This window comes from Mytilus edulis, chromosome 1 (genome assembly GCF_963676685.1).
Source record: "Mytilus edulis chromosome 1, xbMytEdul2.2, whole genome shotgun sequence".
Taxonomy (NCBI): Eukaryota; Metazoa; Mollusca; class Bivalvia; order Mytilida; family Mytilidae; genus Mytilus; species Mytilus edulis.
Genome location: NC_092344.1, coordinates 104,203,047 through 104,227,446, shown reverse-complemented (window position 1 = coordinate 104,227,446; position 24,400 = coordinate 104,203,047). Strand labels below are relative to the sequence as shown.

General features: G+C 31.4%; 1 protein-coding gene across 4 annotated transcripts; it reads right to left on the bottom strand.

The window, feature by feature from the left end:
• Nucleotides 1-5,091: 5,091 nt before the first annotated feature.
• LOC139516797 (protein phosphatase 1H-like) lies at nucleotides 5,092-24,400 on the bottom strand. 4 transcript variants are annotated; one of them, XM_071307111.1, is made up of 12 exons: nucleotides 24,135-24,400; nucleotides 21,656-21,893; nucleotides 20,271-20,406; nucleotides 18,880-18,978; nucleotides 18,120-18,263; nucleotides 16,894-17,006; nucleotides 16,397-16,481; nucleotides 14,961-15,079; nucleotides 14,006-14,069; nucleotides 13,007-13,114; nucleotides 12,494-12,639; nucleotides 5,092-9,606 (listed from the first exon to the last, which is right to left on the bottom strand). In XM_071307111.1, the coding sequence occupies exons 2-12, from the start codon at nucleotides 21,877-21,879 to the stop codon at nucleotides 9,462-9,464; spliced, it is 1,383 nt and encodes a 460-aa protein (XP_071163212.1). In that variant the 5' UTR covers nucleotides 21,880-21,893; nucleotides 24,135-24,400; the 3' UTR covers nucleotides 5,092-9,461. The 4 variants fall into 4 exon arrangements, with proteins under 4 accessions (XP_071163212.1, XP_071163222.1, XP_071163230.1 ...); XM_071307121.1 differs by having other exon boundaries at nucleotides 7,680-9,606; nucleotides 24,350-24,391; XM_071307129.1 differs by having other exon boundaries at nucleotides 7,680-9,606; nucleotides 24,285-24,383.

Below are 24,400 nucleotides of genomic sequence, written 5' to 3'. Positions count from 1 at the left end.
GTATGGAAAATTTATGATCTATGTCAGTCGCGCATGTTTTATTTGACCTTGACCTCATTTTCACTGTTCATTGCTCAGTGTTAAGTTTTTATACGACCGCAAAAATTTTAATTTTTCGTTGTATATTGCTATCACGTTGGCGTCGTTGTGGTCCGAATACTTTTAGTTTTCGCACTCTAACTTTAGTAAAAGTGAATAGAAATCTATGAAATTTTAACACAAGGTTTATGACCACAAAAGGAAGGTTGGGATTGATTTTGGGAGTTTTGGTCCCAAAATTTTAGGAATTAGGGGCCAAAAAGGGCCCAAATAAGCATTTTCTTGGTTTTCGCACTATAACTTTAGTATTAGTAAGTAGAAATCAATGAAATTTAAACACAAGGTTTATGACCACAAAAGGAAGGTTGGGATTGATTTTGGGAGTTGAGGTCTGAACAGTTTAGGAATTAGGGGCCCAAGTAAGCATTATTCTTGGTTTTCGCACCATAACTTTAGTATAAGTAAATAGAAATCTTTGAAATTTAAACACAAGGTTTATGACCATAAAAGGAAGGTTGGGTTTGATTTTGGGAGTTTTGGTCCCAACAGGTTTTTAGAAATAAGGGGCCCAAAGGGTCCAAAATTGAATAATTGGGGTTCTTTGATATGCCGGATCTAACTGTGTATGTAGATTCTTAATTTTTGGTCCCGTTTTCCAATTGGTCTACATTAAGGTCCAAAGGGTCCAAAATTAAACTTAGTTTGATTTTAACAAAAATGGAATCCTTGGGGTTCTTTGATATGCTGAATCTAAAAATGTACTTAGATTTTGGATTATTGGCCCAGTTTTCAAGTTGGTCCAAATCGGGGTCCAAAATTAAACTTTGTTTGATTTCATCAAAAATTTAATAATTGGGGTTCTTTGATATGCCAAATCTAACTGTGTATGTAGATTCTTAATTTTTAGTCCCGTTTTCAAATTGGTCTACATTAAATACCAAAGGGTCCAAAATTAAACTAAGTTTGATTTTAATAAAAATTGAATTTTTTGGCTTTTTTGATATGCTGAATTTAATCATATACTTAGATTTTTGATTATGGGCCCAGTTTTCAAGTTGGTTCAAATCAGGATCCAAAATTTTTATATTAAGTATTGTGCAATAGCAAGAAATTTTCAATTGCACAGTATTCAGCAATAGCAAGAAATCTTCAATTGCACAGTATTGTTCAATAGCAAAAAATGTTCAATTGCACAGTATTGTGCAATAGCAAGAAATCTTCAATTGCACAGTATTGTGCAATAGCAAATATTTTCAATTGCACAGTATTGCACAATAGCAAGAAATATCTAATTGCACAATATTGTGCAATAGCGAGAAATTTTCAATTGATTGGAGTTATCTTTCTTTGTCCAGAATAGTAGTTGAATCAACTTAAATCATTGTTTTATACAATGCACAATGTATATTCACTTTTACTACCAACTGATAAATTAAAACACTCTTTACCAGTCAGTGATAACAAGCACTTTTTGTTACATTTTAATATTTTATGATGTATTTAAATGAGTAGTTATTGTTGCAAACTCCATTAGAAATTTGAATTGAGATCAGTTTTGAAAAAAAGGGAAAGGGGATGTGAAAAAAACAGTGTGTGTAGGGGGGGGGGGGTGTTTAATTTTTCTCATTTCAGATTTCATAAATAAAAAGAAAATTTCTTCAAACATTTTTTTGAGAGGATTAATATTCAACAGCATAGTGATTGCTCAAAGACAAAAAAAATATTTTAAGTTCATTAGACCACATTCATTCTGTGTCCAAAACCTATGCTGTGTCAACTATTTAATCACAATCCAAATTTAGAGCTGAATCCAGCTTGAATGTTGTGTCCATACTTGCCCCAACCGTTCAGGGTTCAACCTATGCGGTCGTATAAAGCTGCGCCCTGCGGAGCATCTGGTTTTGTTTTGGTCTGTTTTTCTATAAGCATTAGGTCAACTATATTTGTTGTATGGAAGAATTGTTCGCTGTACATGCCTAGCTGGCATCGTTCATCTGACTGTGACCTCAATTTCATGGATCATTGGTCAATGTTTAGTTTTCTTGGGTAATGTTAAGTTTATATGTGGCAGTTGTAATAAAGCTTTATATTTAGTACTATCAACATAATATCAATGATTAGTAAACTAGAGACTCTAAAGAGCCTGTGTCGCTCACCTTGGTCAATGTGACTATTAAACAAAGGAAGCAGATGGATTCATGACAAAATTGTGTTTTGGTGATGGTGATGTGTTTGTAGATGAAAATTGTTAAAAATTGACTATAAAGGACAATAACTCCTTAGGGGGTCAATTGACCATTTCAGTCATGTTGACTTATTTGTAAATCTTACTTTGCTGTACATTATTGCTGTTTACAGTTTATCTCTATCTATAATAATATTCAAGATTATAACCCAAAACAGTAAAATTTCCTTAAAATTACCAATTTAGGGGCAGCAACCCAACAACGGGTTGTCTGAATCATCTTAAAATTTCCGGGCAGATAGAACTTGACCTGATAAACAATTTTACCCTTTGTCCGATTTGCTCTTAATGCTTTGGTTTTTGAGTTATAAACCAAAAACTGCATTTTACCCCTATGTTCTATTTTTAGCCATGGCGGCCATCTTGGTTGGATGGCCGGGTCACCAGACACATTTTTTAAACTAGATACCCCAAAGATTATTGTGGCCAAGTTTGGATTAATTTGGCCCAGTAGTTTCAGAGGAGAAGATTTTTCTAAAAGATTACTAAGATTTACGAAAAATGGTTAAAAATTGACTATAAAGGGCAATAACTCCTAAAGGGGTCAACTGACCATTTCGGTCAGTTTGACTTATTTTTAGGTCTTACTTAGCTGAACCTTATTGCTGTTTACAGTTTATCTCTATCTATAATAATATTGAAGATAATAATAACAAAAAACAGTAAAATTTCCTTTAAATTACCAATTTATGGGCAGCAACCCAACAACAGGTTCTGCGATTCATCTGAAACTTTCAGGGCAGATAGACCTTGACCTGATAAACAAATAAACCTGTGTCAGATTTGCTCTAAATGCTTTGGTTTTTGAGTTATAAACCAAAAACTGCATTTTATGTTCTATTTTTAGACGTGGCGGCCATCTTGGTTGGTTGGCCGGGTCACCAGACACATTTTTTAAACTAGATACCCCAAAGATAATTGTGGCCAAGTTTGGATTAATTTGGCCCAGTAGTTTCAGAGCGGAAGATTTTTGTAAAAGATTACTAAGATTTACGAAAAATGGTTAAACATTGACTATAAAGGGCAATAACTCCTAAAGGGGTCATTTGACCATTTCGGTCAGTTTGACTTATTTGTAAATCTTACTTTGCTGAACATTATTGCTGTTACAGTTTATCTCTATCTATAATAATATTCAAGATAAGAACCAAAAACAGTAAAATTTCCTTAAAATTACCAATTTAGGGGCAACAACCCAACAACGGGTTGTCCGATTCATCTGAAAATTTCAGGGAAGATAGAACTTGACCTGATAAACAAATATACCCTATGTCAGATTTGCTCTTAATGCTTTGGTTTTTGAGTCATAAACCAAAAACTGCATTTTACCCCTATGTTCTATTTTTAGCCATGGCGGCCATCTTGGTTGGAAGGCCAAGTCACCGGACACAATTTTTAAACTAGATACCCCAAAGATGATTGTGGCCAAGTTTGGATTAATTTGGCCCAGTAGTTTCAGAGGAGAAGATTTTTGTAAAAGATTACTAAGATTTACGAAACATGGGTTAAAAATTGACGATAAAGGGCAATAACTCCTTAAGGGGTCAACTGACCTTTTCGGTCATGTTGACTTATTTGTAAATCTTACTTTGCTGAACATTATTGCTGTTTACAGTTTATCTCTATCTATAATAATGTTCAAGATAATAACCAAAAACAGCAAAATTTCCTTAAAATTACCAATTCAGGGGCAGCAACCCAACAAAGGGTTCTCCGATTCATCTGATAATTTCAGGGCAGATAGATCTTGACCTGATAAATAATTTTACCCCATGTCAGATTTGCTCTAAATGCTTTGGTTTTTGAGTTATAAGCCAAAAACTGCATTTAACCCCTATGTTCTATTTTTAGACGTGGCGGCCATCTTGGTTGGTTGGCCGGGTCACCGGATACATTTTTTAAACTAGATACCCCAATGATGATTGTGGCCAAGTTTGGTTTAATTTGGCCGAGTAGTTTCAGAGGAGAAGATTTTTGTAAAAGTTAACGACGCAGGACGACGACGGACGCAGGACGACGCCGGACGCCGGACGCAAAGTGATGGGAAAAGCTCACTTGGCCCTTCGGGCCAGGTGAGCTAAAAAGGCGAGACATTTCAGTGTGTGCACTCTTGTTATATAGATTAGACAGTTGTGTTTTCTGTTTGAATGGTTTTACACTTAATTTTTGGGGCCTTTATAATAAAGCTTGCTGTTTTCTGTTTGAGCCAAGGCTCCGCGTTGAAGGCTGTACCTTGACCTATAATGGTCTACTTTTATAAATTGTTACTTGGATGGAGAGTTGTTTCATTGGCACTCATACCACATCTTCCTATATCTATTTAAACTAAAAGGTAGATCTTATTTTGCAGCAATTGCAAAGTGATGAGGATTTTTACTGTTTAAATTTTTTGTGAGATTCATCTGAAAATTTTGAAAAACAAATCTTATCTAGATCTGCTATTATCTTTACCCATGTTTTTGCCCCATCTGCCTAAATTTTGATATGCAAGTTCAAAACTTCATTTTACCACTATGTTCTTTGTTAAGCCATGGTGACCACATTTGATAACTAACCAGAATAAAAAAAACCTCAAACTTATACCAGGAACCATAGGACATTCACCCAAGTTTGGTTGGAATTGGTTCTGTTACAGAGAAAAAGTTTATGATGATGATGAATTCTGTGTAATAACAAACTAGTCCTGATGAGACCTGATTGGAATTACAAATGTATAAACGGAAAATGGGTATTCCAAAATTTCTTGTCTTCAATATTGTATATTCAATAACAATGGCAGTTGTATAACTAAAAATCAAACTAATATGACTGATAAAATAAATAATTTAATCAATATCTTTGAATTCAAATAAATTAACAATAAAAAAGAATAACAAACATGCAACTCTCACATTTGGTCAACAAATTTAAATACAAATGTAATGAAAATGAGTATGATAATATATATAATTAACAACAGATTATATTTCTTAATTTGTTTTATAATTGAGTGATTTTGATACTGTAAATTACTTCCCCAGGACAGTTTCCATATAAAATGAAATACTCTGTCAAATACAAACCATAGAAGGACTGTAAATTCTGTTTTTAAAATTGAGAATGAAAACTGGGAATGTGTCAAAGAGAGAACAATGGTACCAAAGAACAGAAAACAGCCCAAGGCCACCAAAGAGTATTTATATCTACACTACTCATTAAATAATACTGGAGAAAATGGAGGACCTAATAATAATAACCACTAATGAAATGAAACAAAGAGTTAACAGAACAAACTGACACTATGTGGATGAATCCTCTTAAAGATACAAATTCTGAATGCAAATGTTACAGTTAATCATCTCATTTGTGGATCTTTTAAATTGGTTTATCCTTTTCTAGTCTACTTAGCAGTAGTTTATTTCCATGATTTTGTTACCTTGATGATGTATACATATTATGTACATGTGAGAGAAGATCCAAGTTTGAAATTGGGAAGTAAGATAAGGGCCATTATTTGGCTCCTGAAATTGCAAAATAAAAAGTAAATTAATTCAAGCCTTTCAAAAGTATGTCAACTTATTGATAAATGGACAGGTTAATATAATTTGAGCATTTTGTGCAGTTTCAGTATAAAAGTATTAAAATTTATGTACAGTATTAAATTCAGAAATTATTGCGAGGTTTTTATTGCGAAAAATGCGACAGAGTTGTAAACGCAATAATTTAAACTTGCATTTTGAAATATTTTATATGAATCAAACCAGATTTTTCTCAAAATCGCAATAATTTCTGAATTTACAGTATTTGATCGAAATGGCCATTTTATGCATAGATTTAGGTCAAAATTTCTTTGAGCAACAGCTTTACTCCATTAAATATTTTACACAAATTAAAACATCCTTGTAAAAGACATTTTGCAGCAAAACATCTTATGTGGTTAATAAGTTGAACTAAATAGTAATTACAAGATCACAAAATGAGGCTATTTTGACAGTTTTTGTTGTTTTATATAAATTTTTAGAAGTTTGCAGCCCTAATACCAATATGTAAAATTCAAAAATATAAACACTGTTGTCCAACAGTCTAATGTCATATGAACATCTAATAGGGGTAGATAAATAACTCACAATATTTAGTTGTTATACAGTAAATTTGAAATTGTTAGAAAATGAACCTTTTGGGGGCACAAGCCTCCTTAAAATTTCTAGATTCAAGCGGTTTTTGTGGTATTAATTGGCATTTAACAGTAGTATGTCTCTAAATATCAGTTTTATTTGGGCATAATTATTTTTAAAATATTTATGAAAATTATCATTATAATTAATTTTGGACCTTCATATTTTCCCCAAAATAATTTGAACAAATTGAGTTTCCACAGACAATTACAAACCTTTTATTATTGTATATTGGCTGATAAAGGTGTTCCTGATTTAATCATTTGTTCCAATTAAATGGCTAGGAAAACCTAAATCAATAGGAGTTTTGAAGAAGATTTAAAAGAGAAGGTATGAGCAATGTCATTATTTGGCCCCTAAAATTGCAAAAATTGAAGATTCAGGACTTTCCATATTATGTTAATATTATGCATAACTGAACATGTTGCTACACTTTTAGTGCATAAAGGTCACTAGTGATGAATCTATGATGTCATAAACATATTGACACATTTGGCCTATTATGGCCATTTAACATATAGTTTTTGGTCAAAATAGATATGAGACAAGGCCTTACCCAAAAAAATATTTACACACATTTGCATCTTAGTATTAAAATTACTTCTCACACCAAAATATACTTTATGTAAAGCCTTAGATCGTATCTTACTATACTTTATGTAAAGCCTTAGATCGTATCTTACTATACTTTATGTAAAGCCTTAGATCGTATCTTACTATACTTCATGTAAAGCCTTAGATCGTATCTTACTATACTTCATGTAAAGCCTTAGATCGTATCTTACTATACTTCATGTAAAGCCTTAGATCATATCTTACTATACTTTAAGTAAAGCCTTAGATCGTATCTTACTATACTTTATGTAAAGCCTTAGATCGTATCTTACTATACTTTATGTAAAGCCTTAGATCGTATCTTACTATACTTTATGTAAAGCCTTAGATCGTATCTTACTATACTTTATGTAAAGCCTTAGATCGTATCTTACTATAACTATTGACAAGTTTTTGTAGTTTTACACAAAATGAATGAAGTTCAAAGCTTCAATTCAAACATGAAACACACATAGAAAAAAATATAAAATATTAATGATTGAAAGCCTAATGTCTTATGAACTTCTAAAGTATATTGTTTTGCAGATTTATTATTATTATAAAATAGGATATTACAAATTAGTTTTTTAATAAGTAAAATTTGACACAATTTCAACTTTTGAAACACTGTTTTTTATTTGTAGATATTTTCTTCTTTCAGAATTCAAACTATGATTTCAGTGATGACTTGAATTCTTTGTGTGTTAAGGATGATTAGAAGTTTATGTTTAAAGACAATAAGGATTGCCTGCATATCAATAAATGTTGGCACAACTAAGTTTTGGCACTATATTGGATACAATTGTACATTCTTTAAACACACCATCTTGTGTAAAAATCAAATTGAAAATATAAAATAGTTTTTTGTGGTTATTAAACAACAACAATAATGTGAAACAATTTATACTTGTGTCAAAAAGAAAAAAGAAAAAAGTAGAGGCTCCAATCACTCTTCATACAAACATAATCATCAACTGTAAATTAAAATATAAGGCTTCTTCTCTATTGAAATCATGTTACAGTTCAAACTACACTTGACCTTAAGCATCTTTAGGTCCTACATTATAATAAATTGCTGGATTGAAATATTTCAGTGTAAGCTGAAAATTGCACAAAAAGGTGTAGGAAAAAATGAAAAATTGCTTAATTAATAATTTTTTTTTGCTTACATGCATGCATAAAATCACAACCAACCATACATTGGAATCGATTCACAATCAATAAACACTATCAAACTTTGGAGAATAAACCAGTATTACAATTGTATGACTGTAACAAGGTTAACATTTTCATAAAAACATATTTGTGCTAAGCCAAGCAAGCTGTGAAGTAGGCCAAGCATGCTGCGAAGTAAGGCCAAGCATGCTGTGAAGTAAGCAGGTATTTAGGGAGCATCTACAGTGGATTCATTATAATTCGTTGGATACCAGTTTTCGTGGGTTTCGTGGGTACAAGTGAACCATGGATTCAAATATTCAATAAATATCATATTTTCAATAGGCTTTGTATACAGTGATTGGCAAAACCACGAAATCAAATATCCACGAAAATGCAAGTTTTGAGCAATCCACGAAAATTGATACCAAAAAAAACAAATGAGTCCACAGTATTTGAATGCCATCAATAACAGGTTATATTCATTGATGTCTGCTAATACCAAAGACAATTAGTCTTCAGAGAGAAATTAACTGTGGATTCATTTATTTTTGTGGGTACTAATTATCGTGGATTGAGTAAAAACTGCATTCCTCCCTTTAAATTTGTAATTGGTTGAACATTTAAATTTGTGATTCTCCTGTATCCTTGATCCACGAAAATTAGTATCCAATGAATATTAATGAATTTACAGTAGCTAAAACAGTCCAAACTGTAATTAAATGGACACCCTCCTACATAACAAATACTGCTAAACATCTAAAAATAAAAATTGTACCAATATGCAATAAACTGTTGGCACAGAGAAATATTTGTAGTTTCAACAATATAATGCAAATGAATAAATTAAAATGGCAACACTTAAACTTGTAACAATGAAAAACTTTTCAAAGTCTATGACCAAGGCCAAATAATCCCTTTGGAACTGAGATATGCCAATGACCATACAACTGTATACCAAAAATTATTATCATTCTTTTGTTTTATGTAGGTTACTTGATTATTAGACCCTTGGGAACAAGACTTTATTTGAAGTATTAAATTATTTGGAATGCTAAAATATGAGAACATTAAAACAATTATCAATACATTTTCAAGGTCATATAGAGCAACAAGTGGCAGTAAAGCAATACTATGGAAGTTTTGATTCTTATGTTGACTAGACTTTCATTACATCTTCATATGAACACATTTTTTTCATTTTACAAGCACCTGGATACACAATTGAACATCACATATCCATCTCGTCCAATGAAAATTTGTTTGCACATAAATTACACTCCATCTCCTAATGGTATAACTAATACTGTAATATCATCAAAAGATCCAGCAGTTCCATCTTTCTTAGTCCAACCATTCATTCCATGGATTGGGGTACCTCTGGCTTGCATCACTAATTCTTGAGCAACTGCATTAAATCTACAAAATACAAAACTCTTTTAATACTACAGTGGATTTTTTTTTTAAATAGTTGGGAATTATGTGTTTTCTACTCAAATTTCAACTTCTATGAATATTTTTACTAATTTAATATAGGAATTCTATTCAGAGAAGTTTTTATAGGTTATTGGAAAATAATTTTCATAATTAATCCTTCATTGTGTGAAGGGATTGCTTCCCTTAGAACATGTGGTAGATACTATGTCAGCCGTAAGCCATTGAGCTAAGGAAGTACTTCTTTAGCTCAGTCTGTTAACCTGCTGCCTTGTAACACAGAGGTCCTGGGTTCAAGTCCCGGTGGAGACAAAAATGATTTTGTATGTAGAAACATGCTCTCCAGTTACATTGGCGCCCAACGAAAAAACCCATGGTGGTTAGAGACAAATTTTAGCTAGGGTATGTTTGAGTGAGTCATAATGGTATGTTGTCTCTTGAGTTAGGGGAAGTGTGACGGGATTGCTTCCCTTAGAACATGTGATAGATACTCAGTCAGCCCACTGTCTTGTAACACAGAGGTCCCGTGTTCGAGTCCCGGTAGAGACAAAGATGATTTTGTATGTAGAATCATGCTCTCCAGTTACAACTGCAATGTCAACATAGCCATTTTGCTGTGAGAAGAGGAAATATTAAAGGCTGACCTACAACAATGATTCTAACATTATAACTAGGCATTTCATAAACCATTTTGTAGATACATGTAGCTTAATGCAGATTTAGGACACAACAAGCTTCAGTGGGAAAGACAACCCTGAAATTGTCTTTAAATCATAATTAAGTAAGCGACCAAGTGTCATGTGTCATTTCTCAAAATTGATGGGTTTCTTTTACCAGGGCTTGCAAAAACATATTCAAGCCAGACAGGTATTTTTGTCTTATCCCATAACCCGTAGCCAGGGGGGGGGGGGGGGGTCAGACGAACCCCCCCTTGAAACCAAATAAGCACTGTTAAAGTCAACGTTCTGTTCAAATTGTGACTTTTAAAGTCGAGTTAATGAGTCCAAATACCCCCCCCCCCCTGGAAATTCCTGGCTACGGGCCTGTATCCCGATTTTTATCCCTCAAGACTTTGTTACAAAAGGCAACCATAGTAATCAATTTGTCATTATTTGAATTATGGTTCATTGATTGACATAAAAACGGTATATAACTTGTAGATTTTTAACATAAATTTGATGTTCTGGCACTAACTGTTAAATTGACAGTGCACCATTCACAGTGTGCAATATCTGAGTATTAATATCTGTCTCAGACTCTTTATTTGTGCAAAATTATGCTGTCAATAACTTCACTTTAAAAAAAAAAGTACTTTCGTATTACTGGATGTTGACTTGACAATGGTAACACACAGACCAGAGTGAAATATGTAAAATCTGTGTACGTTTTCAAAGCCCGATTGAGTTAAAGTAGATCTTTTCACATTTTTTCTATAGGAAAAGACTCAAAAAAAACGTTAGATATAGGTATCAATAATATTTTTATCATTTTTGAAAATTCAGATGCATAATTTAATCTCACACCTGCCCACAAGTGTACTAAAACAAAGTGGTTCTGATGATTTTTCTCTTAAAACCTTTATTACTACCTTTTTAAATTTTTATATCAAATCATATTTATATGCATTTTCTGGTAATCAGAATCTTGTTGACTTAATTAATTAGATACAAACTGCTGAAATTTAAGAAAATACCTTTTAAAACTAGACCAACCAATGTCCGGTACAAAATAGTTTACCTGACAGGGCCTGTGCCTGAACAGTTAAAGTCATCTGTCAGAGAACTAATTAATCTTGATTGTAATAAGGGGGTATTATAGTAGGGGTAATTATTATTAATCTTGTCACTTATATGACCAGAAATGTGTGGCTGTTTAAGGCAAAAGGTCAGGTCAAAAAGATCACATAAACTTTAATTTTTTTCTGAACTATATCAAAATGTCTGTTTTTTTCTAAACTATATTAAAATGACCTTGTCAGCCTTGGCATTACAAGCCGTTAATATAATTTATCAGACTTGTCTAGAAAATATGATCGTTTTGGAAGCCCTGACTTGTACCTGTTTAAACCTTGTAAATATGTATACCTTTATGGATACCTTGTAAATATGTATACTTTTTAGAATACCTTGTAAATATGTATACTTTTTAGAATACCTTGTAAATATGTATACCTTGTAGGATACCTTGTAAATATGTATACCTTTTAGGATAACTTGTAAATATGTATACCTTTTACGATAACTTGTAAATATGTATACCTTTTAGGATAACTTGTAAATATGTATACCTTTTAGGATACCTTGTAAATATGTATACCTTTTAGTATACCTTGTAAATATGCTTACCTTGTTAGGATACCTTGTAAATATGTATACCTTGTAGGATAACTTGTAAATATGTATACCTTTTAGGATACCTTGTAAATATGTATACTTTTTAGAATACCTTGTAAATATGTATACCTTTTAGGATACCTTGTAAATATGTATACCTTTTAGGATAACTTGTAAATATGTATACCTTTTAGGATAACTTGTAAATATGTATACCTTTTAGGATAACTTGTAAATATGTATACCTTTTAGGGTAACTTGTAAATATGTATACCTTTTAGGATACCTTGTAAATATGTATACCTTTTAGAATACCTTGTAAATATGTTTACCTTGTTAGGATACCTTGTAAATATGTATACCTTGTAGGATAACTTGTAAATATGTATACCTTTTAGGATACCTTGTAAATATGTATACCTTTTAGGATACCTTGTAAATATGTATACCTTTTAGGATACCTTGTAAATATGTATACCTTGTATGATACCTTGTAAATATGTATATCTTTTAGGATACCATGTAAATTTTGTTCATACCTTTTAGGATCGTCCTTCCTACTCTGATTTAACACATTATATACAGTAGTTCTCACATCTTCTGTTGTTATCACATCCCATAATCCATCAGAGGCCATTACTAATACAGCATCTTCAACGTTGGATTTCAGATCAAAAACTTTTACCTTAAAATATAAAATGTTATCTCTTGCTATGTAATTGTATTATATTAAACATAAATATTAATTTAGGTATGACTACAAAAAAGTGTTTTTTTAAATTTTGTTCATACATGTTGATATTTTTAATCCACATTTTATTTGCATCTTGTAATATAAACCAAGCAATTTCTGGACTTACTACTGTTTCTCTCTATTCTTCTTTGTTTAAGGATCAAAGTGCAATGTTCTAATCTATTCTGTTTGAAAAGGTGAATATATCACTCTTAACTTCATCAAGTGTTGTCCAAAACAACAAAGCAGTAAAACATTAAAATGACCAATAGATATCTAAGTTCTACACGATTACAAAAACAATGATTAGCAAACTTACCTCTGGAACAGCAGACAAAAGTGGTTTTAAATATATTCTGGAATCAAAAACTCTCAAATCATGGTCCCCAAAACCTCTAGAAACACCAATGGTCTGCATAAGTCTCGACTGAAAAATATACTTTAAATATTCAAAACAAGAATGTGTCCATACTCGTACACGGATGCCCCATCTGCACTATCATTTTCTATGTTTAGTGGACCCGTGAAATTGAGTTAAAAACTCTAATTGGCATTAAAATAAGAAAGATCATATCACAGGGAACATGTGTACTAAGTTTCAAGTTGACTGGACTTCAACTTCATCATAAACTACCTTGACCAAAAATTTAACTTGAAGTAGGACAAACAGACAGTACAACAAACAAATGGACAAAATTACGAAGGTACGAACAAAGACGCACAGACCAGAAAACATAATGCCCATAAATGGGGCATGAAAATTTCTTAGAATAGGTTTTCTTCTCTTTTTATAAAGTTTGCATATCAGCAAATAGACATGTACAATATGTTGAAATAACTAATACTTTAGATGTTTGTGTGTGTACAACCTTAAATGTTTGTGATGTCAAGTTTGTGCAGTATCATGTGCAGTTTATCATGAATATTCATCATTTATATATTTCTCCTCTACATTGTAGATATTCTAAATTATATTACTCAGAAAATATTTTCCAAAATGTTCAGACAAATTAAGGCTTCAGTTCTTGTTTTTTTCCCTCAAAGTCCACAAGTTTGAAGGTTATTCAAATATACTTTTGTATGTGGACACTTGGAAAAATAATCCATTTAGCTATCTGACAAAAAAATTAAAATGCTTTACTTCACTTGATTTTAAAATCTTGTATTGTGGATATATTCTGTTAACTTTAAAAGCCGTTTAGATTGTGAATGAACCAAAGACCTGTCTAATGAGAACAAAGTATGCAGTCTTACCGATGTCCAGTTAATACAGGTATCATTGTATTTCCCTTTTTAAATTAAATAAATAATTGCATACCTTTCCTCCAAGTTTAAATATTAATGGCACTTTCAAATCATCTTCATCAGCTACTTTGTAAGACCTTAAAAAATTTTAAAAAAAAATTAACTTGCCTGCAATATAGGCATCTTTTATTTGATTGTTCAACTTCAAAAGCTGCAACTTCAAACCTGAATAAATTTGAGTATTAACTATGGTATAGATTTACTTTTTATTAGCTGTCCATTAAAGATCTGAAAATTTAATGCAACTGACATTTATCTGCTTTAAATTGTAAGACACTTCAAGAATTATTCACCATAGAAGGAATACATGCCAAGTCATACCAAGTCATGATCAGAAATAGATACCAAGTCATGATCAGAAATAGATACCAAGTCATGATCAGAAATAGATACCAAGTCATGATCAGAAATACATACCAAGTCATGATCAGAAATACAAACCAAGTCATGATCAGAAATACATACCAAGTCATGATCAGAAATACAAACCAAGTCATGATCAGAAATAGATACCAAGTCATAATTAGAAATACAAACCAAGTCATTATCAGAAATATAAACCAATTCATGATCAGAAATACATACCAAGTCATGATAAGAAAAACATACCAAGTCATGATCAAAAAAACATACCAAGTCATGATCAGAAATACAAACCAAGTCATGATCAGAAAAACATACCAAGTCATGATCAGAAATACATACCAAGTCATAATTAGAAATACATTAATGACAAACAATTTCCATATATTTCCATTATTTGATTTAAAAGTGTTTTCTCACTATTTGACAGTGATATTGAACTTTAGATTCTATCATTGGTTCAAATTTTTGTATTAGTGCATAATAAGAATGTATCTGTATTGAATGAATTTTGTGTAAAATAGTCTTTCAAGTATGAATCTGTCAATTAATGACAAGTAATCCTTCCACCTTGTATCAATACATAAGATAACAAATTTACTGACCATCCAGTCATCATTGGTCCTCTATACAGTATTCTTTTCCCAATATCGTTCCTGGTTATTCTTCTTGTATATTCGTTGTAAGTGAAGTCTTCTCCAATTAATTCTGGACGTGTCATGGCCTGAACAAGTGTAAAGGTATGATTTAATAAACTAATTCTTTTCATAAGAATTTTAAGAAGATATCTCGAGAAAAGTATTGTCTTTCATATGAATTTAACAGTAAAACAGAAACAAATCTTTACAATCAAGTTCTTATGCTGTGCTGTTACACCATTGTATCAGGTTATGGCAGGGTGGAGCACTAACAAACATGTTTAACCCAACCATATTCTTTTCATGCCTGTCACAAGTCAGGAGCATTTTATCCAGTGATAAGTGGTTGCTGCCTACAATATTGCTTTTCATTTTATATGTACAATATGTGTATATTTATAAAAGCTTACTAGTCATGTAATTTTTCGTTTTTTAAGAATATTTCATACATTCCTTTTTCTCATTAAAATTGTTAACATTACTAACTGAACAAGACTGACACACATATATTTTGAAATCTGATAATTTCATAAGTTTGGTTAGAAGGTACATTTCCTTAACATAATCATAAACAAACAAACTTGACTAATGAACAAAGGAGTATGTTCGATAAGGTCCTAAAATGGCCCACTTTTTTAGCGTAAATTTCAAATTCGGATTTATTGACCAATATCACGATAAATTATAGCTAATACATTGACTAGATAGGATATAAGCCATTTTGTTTAAAATTTTACGTTTCTGCGTTTCATTATGACGTCACAAGTTGTACTCATATTGATTTTTCACGAAAAAATCAATGAAAATGGGTAAATTTCCAAAGATTATTTGACAGGAAACATAGAGCGCATACGTCGACAACAAAGATCTTTTAAAATAATGTTTGTGAAGACGTTAAACATGTCTTATTTGAATATTAAGCTTGTTGACGCCTGCGCTCTATGTTTCCTGGTCCTTTATTTGGTTGAAATCCCGCTGATTTTGTCAAATTTCACCAAAATCCCTTACCTTGACCGTTTTGGAATGTAAAAATCGTTGTGTTAGAATTAAACTTTGACAAAAACAGCTCTGTTTAACTTTTTCACTTGTCTTTAAGGCAACTTAAAACAATTATTGTCTTGTAACCATGAACTTTATAATTGGGGCCAAATATGGCACTTACCGAACTTACTCCTTTACATACTCATATTCATAAATCTTAACAAATATCATCTAGTTGGTAATTTCTGTGTCATTCTGTTTCTTGTGGAGAGTTGTCTCATTGGCAATCATACCACATCTTGTTATTTTTATAATAATGGTATATCCGTATGTCTGACGGTATTGTGATGGATGAGTACCCGGTTTAGCATCTGAATCTTCTTTAATATCAGAATGACTCTAGTTAACTTTGAAAATCTTACCTGGATCATTATCCTCTGTCTTTCATAATGAGGTGTCATATCATTGGATAACTGTACAGTTACTTTCTTGTTACAGTAGATTGCTCTACAAAAATGCACAGATAAATGTTTAGCTACGTCACTCAAATCAAAACCACAATTAACTATACATTGTGATTATGCTGAAATGTCTAGTCTGCATTTCTAGTAATGAATGAATGTTCTTTTCTTTTGACAGTAAATTGATTTATAAATATACAATATCATAATTGAACTTTAACAACAAAAAACATTTCTTTTGATTTTCAAAAAGATATCTCTATAATTATTCAAAATCATTACCACAGTCAGATAAATCTACAGTGTGTACAACATACAATAAGAGCAATTATAAATAAACATCAATACCCTGACCACAAACACACCATCAACATATGTACAAACAGCCAGTAAAGTGTTTAGCCTGAAGCAATTATATTCTGGTCTGAAGTTATCTGATATGATATATATAAACCAACCTGCAATCCCCAGCATTGGCAATGTAGAGTTTACCCAGTAAAAATAAAGCAACAATTACAGCACAACCTCCTGAAATTGTATAGTTCTGTTTCTCGTCTATTATTTGTTGGTCCTGAAATGGTACAGTATTTTACACAGTAAGATACAAAGCTTTGGTATTCTATTGCATAAAGAAAGGAGTAGGTCCAGTAAGACCCCTTTTTGGCCCCAAAATATAGCAGTTTTACAAAATTGTTAAAATGTAAACTTTTATTTATCTATTGGACAGTAAAATGCTTCTGCTACATAAATATGGGCTGTTTTGGATAATACAATGCACATATATCGGGTACTAGCACCATTAAGTCATGCTACATTACTGAAATCTTCACAATTCTAGCATTTTAGTTGAATTTTGGACGGTTTTCGTGTAAAACGAAAGTGGCCGCATTCGTGTTCATCCTTAATATTGAAATGTAAGTTGAACTTTATGATTATACATAACATATATAAAGGTTGAGGATGAACACGGATGCGGCCACTTTCATTTTTGACAAAAACCATCTGAAAAGTGACATTTTTTGGCATATTTGGTAGATTTTTCATATTTAGGCTTGAATCGGATCGTTTTTAATGACTAAGTAAGTTAAAATCTTTCACATAAACTAATCGAATCAAATGAAATAGACACTTAAGTGTTTAAAAAGTGGTCAAAATCTTTCGTCAGATGAACCTGAAATTTGAGGCCAAAATCGGTCCTTACCGGACCTACTCCTTTTAATTTCTTTCCATTTATATGATGTTTAGGTCTTTATCTGTAAAACTTTCTTGCAATAAAAAAAAGTATTATCATAAATAATTTTAACACTATTATTAAACTATTATTCAACCTGTAATTTATGTTTTAAACATACAATTTATTTGTTAATACATTTTATTCTAAAAAAAACCACCTCAAGTACATGATATATTCTAAGTCTTTGTGTGTGTTTTAAATAAAACCATGATAGACATATAACTACAATAATTGTTTTCATGTAAATTAAAATGCTTGTTAATTGAATGCTTTTATCTTAACTAATTGCTGTAAAATTGAAGCTTTTATTGGACATGTCTCTTTCTACACTATAAACAAGACACATTCTTCAAGTATACAGAAAAGGTTGATTGTATTAGTTTGGTTTGTAAAATGATACCGGTCAGCGTGAAATGGTGACAATCAGAAGATTTGAGGCTAAATTATTACCATTGAAATAAAAGATTGTTCCAGTGCACCAATCACTAAACTATGGATGGATATGGATTTTGAATCGTGCTTTGATTCTCCAAGCTGACCTTTTGTAGGACCTGCTATTTCAAAAATAAAGTCTTTTACACCATTCAACTTTTCCTACAAAACAAAAGCAACTGTTTAAATATTTAATATTCAAATATTAAAAAAGTATGTACTTGCCTCACTGTGACTTACACAAACTTTGAGACGAAAAACAGCAATAAAAGTGATGTTCCTTTGTCTTTTTGTTTTTGGCTGTGCATGTACTTTGTGTCATGAATGGAAACCCCATATCCTTTGTTTTTCTATTCACTAAACAGGAAAATATCCCTATCAGTTTTAATTAAATATGGATTCTTTATAATTGTTCTGATACCACACAGTGATTGAGGATGTGTTTTAGTTCCATGTCTGTTATGTCCTTTACAAAGAACTGACCTGAACATCATTTTGTTCCTATTTTTCAATTATCAAAAATAAAAAATAAAATCAAAATCAGGTTAACTCTGTCTGATGGATGTGTTCATGTTACAATTCTTACATAGACCAAATATAGATGCATGATCAATAATAGATGAGAAACTGATCTAAGCAATCATAGTAAAGTAGTCTATAATGTTATTTTAAATTTTTATAAGCAACATTTCAGTCTAAATTTCCAACATTTGAATTCAATTTTGATAATTAGCACTACACATTTAATATAATACTAGTAACCTGGAAGCCATCTTACCTCAATCAGTTTATGTAACAATTTAGAAGCCATCACTGCAGCATCAGGGCCAGCATGTCCATCAAATATGGCAAAGTAGGTCACTGGAATCTCATTCATCTGAAAGGACAATTAATACTCATTACTTTGTTTCTAAGATTAAACTCTTGTCAAGGCTTACATCAAAAGGTCATTTTATTAGTCAAGCTTTACTATCGATCCAAAACTTGAATCATCATTATTTTTGTGATCTGAACCAAATCAGACTAATTGTGAACTGACAATTTTTAGGGGGTACATTTGTATTTTTATTGATGTGTAAAAGTCATATAATGCAGTTTCCATTTATCATATCAAATGAGGTATATTTAATGCTTTTCCTGAATTGATTGCCTTCATTTGTGTACATATTGTTATAACACTGACTGTCATAAAGATGAGTAGAATGTAGTAATAACAAGAACTATCTTTAAAAAAGATATTTAAATTGGAGTATATGTTTAAAACTATTCATTTCGATAACCTTCAGAAGCACAATGAATTAATGATGCAGGACCTCTTTAATTAAATCTCCATCTGAATGTAACTACAAGAAGGCGATTGCAGTGCACTGAAAACCTGCAGAGTTTGACACAATTTGTCCTTTGGTGGCAACGCCTGTTCACTACCTTCATCTTGTGAACAACAATGCTCTATTGACTAACTGTCTAAAAATCAATGAATTACCAATAAAAGAACGTTACAAATTGTTTTGTGAATATTCCGATTATATCTAATAAGTGGTTTACCATTTAAATAACGTGTTCTCTGTTTTTGTTCAGTATTATCGGTCCTCGTATCTTTTTGTTTACAATCACCAAAACCCCGCGGAAATCTCACATGCGTAGGTGCGTTCTAAAAGTCATGTACGTTCGTACAACAAAGTCAACATTAAAAATTATATAATTGTCCCGAATAAACAGCTGTCATGGATGGAAAGAGCTATTGGAGAAACAATTATTTCAATAAAAATATAAATCTTTGTAAGATCTAGTTCAAATATATATAGTTTTTCACTTGCTTTCCATCATGATATAATTAACAAGACGTTTTTTCAAACACAACCAAATCACCCACAATGACAGCATTTTGTCCAATCACAGAAAGGATTTTCGAGCATGCGTATTCTGTTGCCATAGTTAAGCGTCCTTAAGTTCAAAGGGCACAAACCGAAACTATACCGACTACGTCGGAAAAAAACTAGTTGAAACTTGAATCACACAAAATGTTGATTTGCCTGTTCTGAATCAAAATGTTGTCAGTGATTGCTTCTTTTCTTAGTCATTTTTGTCATATACCCCACATATCTTTTTTTATTCATATCAACAGTATCAAAACTAAATGTCTGATATTAGATATGTGATACAACTTACTGGTCCCCCATCAGTTATTGGTTCCAGTGGAATTTCTGTGGATGCTGCACCATTTCTTACTGATTTCTTCTTGATAAAAAATTGTTTGGATGTGGATTGGTCTTCATTTAATTTACTTTTACCACCATTTATAACCCTATAATTGGAACAAAAGAATATATCTTGATTATAAACTGTCAACACTCAAAGGTATTCACAAATGTTAATAATATTTTTAACTGTTAAACTTCTCTTAACAAAACTAAATGGTGTGCCTTTAGAAAAAAGATGCCTTACCTAAAATTACCATTTGCTCCTACATGTAAATTCATGATAAAACACATCTTTAATATATGTAGTTGCCAAATGATTTAATCAAAAAGAGTTGGTCAAACATCACTGATACTTAATCATCAGTTTTGTAAGAAATGTACTAACATGGGCTCGCAGGTATAAATTTTTTTTTTTTAAATATAGGATTTCGCTATATTTTTTTACAAATGAACTTTATCATATACTTAATAGAAAAATGAAATGAAAAAAATGCTTACAATCTGCCTCCAAAAGAACTGAAGCATACATTTTTGTTAATGTCCTTTTTTTCTGTTGAACTAATAGGAGAAATAGGAGAAATAGAGGTAATGTTGAAATAAAAAAAGAACTAAATTACAGAAATCGCTTAAATTTTACAATTATTTAGTTTATGTACAGCTTATTTGAAAACAATAATAAAAAATATTATAGGTCACCGATGAGTTAAAAAAGATATTTCAATTTTAATGCCAAAAAATGGCATTTTTGCACCAAAGGGAGATTATTTGGAGCTTTTTCAATGATATAAACATTGTAAAAGTCGTTTGAGACAAAACCGAATTGATTTTTTAGGTTGATTTTTGTACCATATCATAAAGTAATAACTTATTGTGTAATAAATAAAATTTGTATTGAAAAAACAAATTTTAATTTTTCACTAAAATTTTAGAACCAACAAGCCTCCTTAAACCTGAAATTCAACAATTTTAAGATTTTATGATCCATTCTATTGGTATATACAATTTAGAACAGAACAAATTGAAAATTCTTTATAATTGACAAAGGGTGTTTCATGCTAGTTTAAATGACTTACAGACATGCTACTATACAGGAGTCCAGAGATATGAACTTGCTCGTAAACTTCAACATGTTAAAGTATGAAAATTTCAGTCTGTTTATACTTAATACTAGGGTTGATAACGACTTTTAAATTACTGATCTGTAATCAGATTTATTCTCACAATATTTTTTAACATCTGACATCGGTAAGAACAGATAGCTAAGATGGCAATGAATGCAGCGCATGCAATTACATGCTATCCTTTTTTAAGTTGACAAATTAAATGAGAATATATCTATAATTAAAATCTTACTCAGCATATCCAGCTGTCCTAAGTAACAGCATTTCATCTCTAGGAACAATAATAGGTCGTGTATAGATATCTTGACAAACTTGTACTTCATCATCGTTCAGTTGCAAGAATTCAGGACGGCCATAAGTGAATTTTCTTGGTTTACTGTTTGTTGCTTCTTGTTCTTCACCAGGTTGTGCTATCTTAGAAAACCTGTCAATAGCACCTTGTAATTTTCCCCACATTGTAATCAAATCATCTGCAAAGTAAGATCAAGATATGTTATATTTAATAGATGCTTTGTAAGTTAAAAATACTTTTAAATTTACATTCAATCCAAGACTTTCTTTCTTTTTTTACGGGGAGGGGGTCTTAAATGATGCATTAACATTTGAATTTATTTTGGTGATGACTTCTCATACAGAAAATTATTGATTGTCTGTTTTTTATGTCTAGTGGCAAATATTTCATGCATGTTCAGGTGCTGTTTATAAAATAGGTTAACCTACCACATTCTGTATGTACCTTTTCCAAGTCATGGGCCTGTGGTTGTCTTTTGTTGCTGTGTAACATAGATATAGGAAGATGGGGTGTGAGTGCCAATGAGACAACTCTCCATCCAAATAACAATTTAAAAAAAGTAAACCATTATAGGTCAATGTACAGCCTTCAACACAGAGCCTTGGCTCACACCGAACAACAAGTTATAAAGGGCCCAAAATTACTAGTGTAAAACCATTCAAATGGGAAAACCAAGTCTAATCTATATAAAATAAAAAACGAGAAACGAGAACCACGTATAAATTACATAAACAAACGACAACTACTGTACATCAGATTCCTGACTTAGGACAGGTGCAAACATTTGCAGTGGGATTACCGGTAAATGTTTTTCTGAAACAATAGCATACATTTGTAACATCACAACATAGAAAAGCACACGGTAAAATATCAATTGGCAGGCTTAACTCAATCAAAAACGTACATTAATACATGTTTGTTTTTTGTTCATTATTTTGTACATGAAGTAGGCTGTTAAAATTTTGTTTGAATATAGTTTTACATTTGTCATTTTGAAGCCTTTTAAAGACCTAACTTTGCAGTATGAGTTTTGCTCATTGTTGGAGACTGTAATGTAACCCATAGTAACTGTTGTTAATTACTGTGTTGTTTGGTCTCTTGTGGAGAGTTGTCTGAAATTATTATGGCAATCATACCACATCTTCTTATTTTTATATGGGTAATATATATATATAAAATGAAAAATTGCAAATACATGTATATACCATGCTTATTCATTGAACTTACATCTTATCAGTACACAAATTATATATTTTTTTTCTATGCAAAGCAATAGATAACAGGGATAATATTCATTGTATATTTTTTTAGACACATGTGTTTGTGCTAATGTTAATGATATATTATCTTGAACTCTTGATAATTATAAAGATGTTGTATGATTGCTAATGAGACAACTCTTCACAAGCGGTAGGTCTTTTCACCACCGAACACCACCGTACACCACCGAACACCCCAAAAGTTTATTATTTTGTCTCTTATCGTTTTCAATGTGAATTAAATATAATATATTCAAGTTATTAATTCAATAAATCAGAAGATTAAAAGTCCAATTATCTACAGAAAACAGAAAGGAAGAGTCTTTAACACCCCACTTTTTGAACTCTGCTGACCCTCATAGACACCTCAAATATACTTTTTCCATTTTTTCTTCTTCTAACTCTTCTATAAAATAGTTGTACCATTACCAAAATAATAAAAGAAAAAAATATCAAAATCTAACCAATGAACAGAGATTGAGGATACTTGAACTGATTACTAATCATGCTAATTATGAATATATAATTTGAATTTTATAACACACACAGTGTAATCCGGAAACTGATGAATCCGGAGACTTTTTCCCTTATATTGATTATTGATTTTAACATAAAAAAGATGCCCATAAAAATCTAAAAATTGATTAAATTATATGAAATTTAATTTATTTTATCGTTTTATTGTATAATATCAAAGTTTTTCTTAGTGGTTGGTGGTTTTGGGGTGTTCGACGGTGTTCGACGGTGTTCGACGGTGTTCATTGGTGTGCGGCGGTGTAAAGACCATGCACCCCTTCACAAGCTAGACGCAATGACACAGAAATTAACAACTATATATGTCACTGTGAGGCCTTCAACAATGAGTATGATCTGTTCTTTTCAGTGCCTTAATCACACAGGCACATGTTTCTGTCCATAGGATGGTCGACTATCTATATAAATATGGATAGTCGACCTTCCTTCCTATAGATGATCATACATGTCATGCATGTAGATAGAAACAAGTGGCAGTGCCTGTGCTTCATCATGTTTATTTATAATCTGGTCTCAGTAGCTAAGTATATGTAAATAGGTTAACTTATTTACTGATACAACTGCCTGTGGTAAACAAAATAAAATGTTATCCATTTATTAATAGAGAAAATAACCTGCACACTTACATTTATTTACTATTAGTCTTCTACGTTTTACGCCTTCTTTTTTCTAATTTATTTGTTAGTAAGTTGTTGTGTGTTATGTAACAAGCATGAAGAAAATCACTTTTTAAATATCCTAGACAAACATAAGGATGTGTACTTCTTTTTGTTTACCACATCAAATGATCAATAAGATTTCCTGTATTATTTATATAAGTTCGATACATGTACAAGCCTACTTTCGATTTCCTTCCTTCTGACAATCAATCAACACCAACACCGAAAAGTAA

Excerpts from the sequence above, each read along its gene's own strand:
- LOC139516797 (XM_071307111.1), bottom strand. The coding sequence starts at position 21,879 with ATGTGGGGAAAATTACAAGGTGCTATTGACAGGTTTTCTAAGATAGCA. Across the intron at positions 18,264-18,879 it reads TGTTACATAAACTGATTGAG|GAAAAGTTGAATGGTGTAAA; the intron begins GTAAGATGGCTT and ends TTTGTTTTGTAG. Across the intron at positions 12,640-13,006 it reads TTTTGTCTGCTGTTCCAGAG|GTAAAAGTTTTTGATCTGAA; the intron begins GTAAGTTTGCTA and ends TTATATTTTAAG.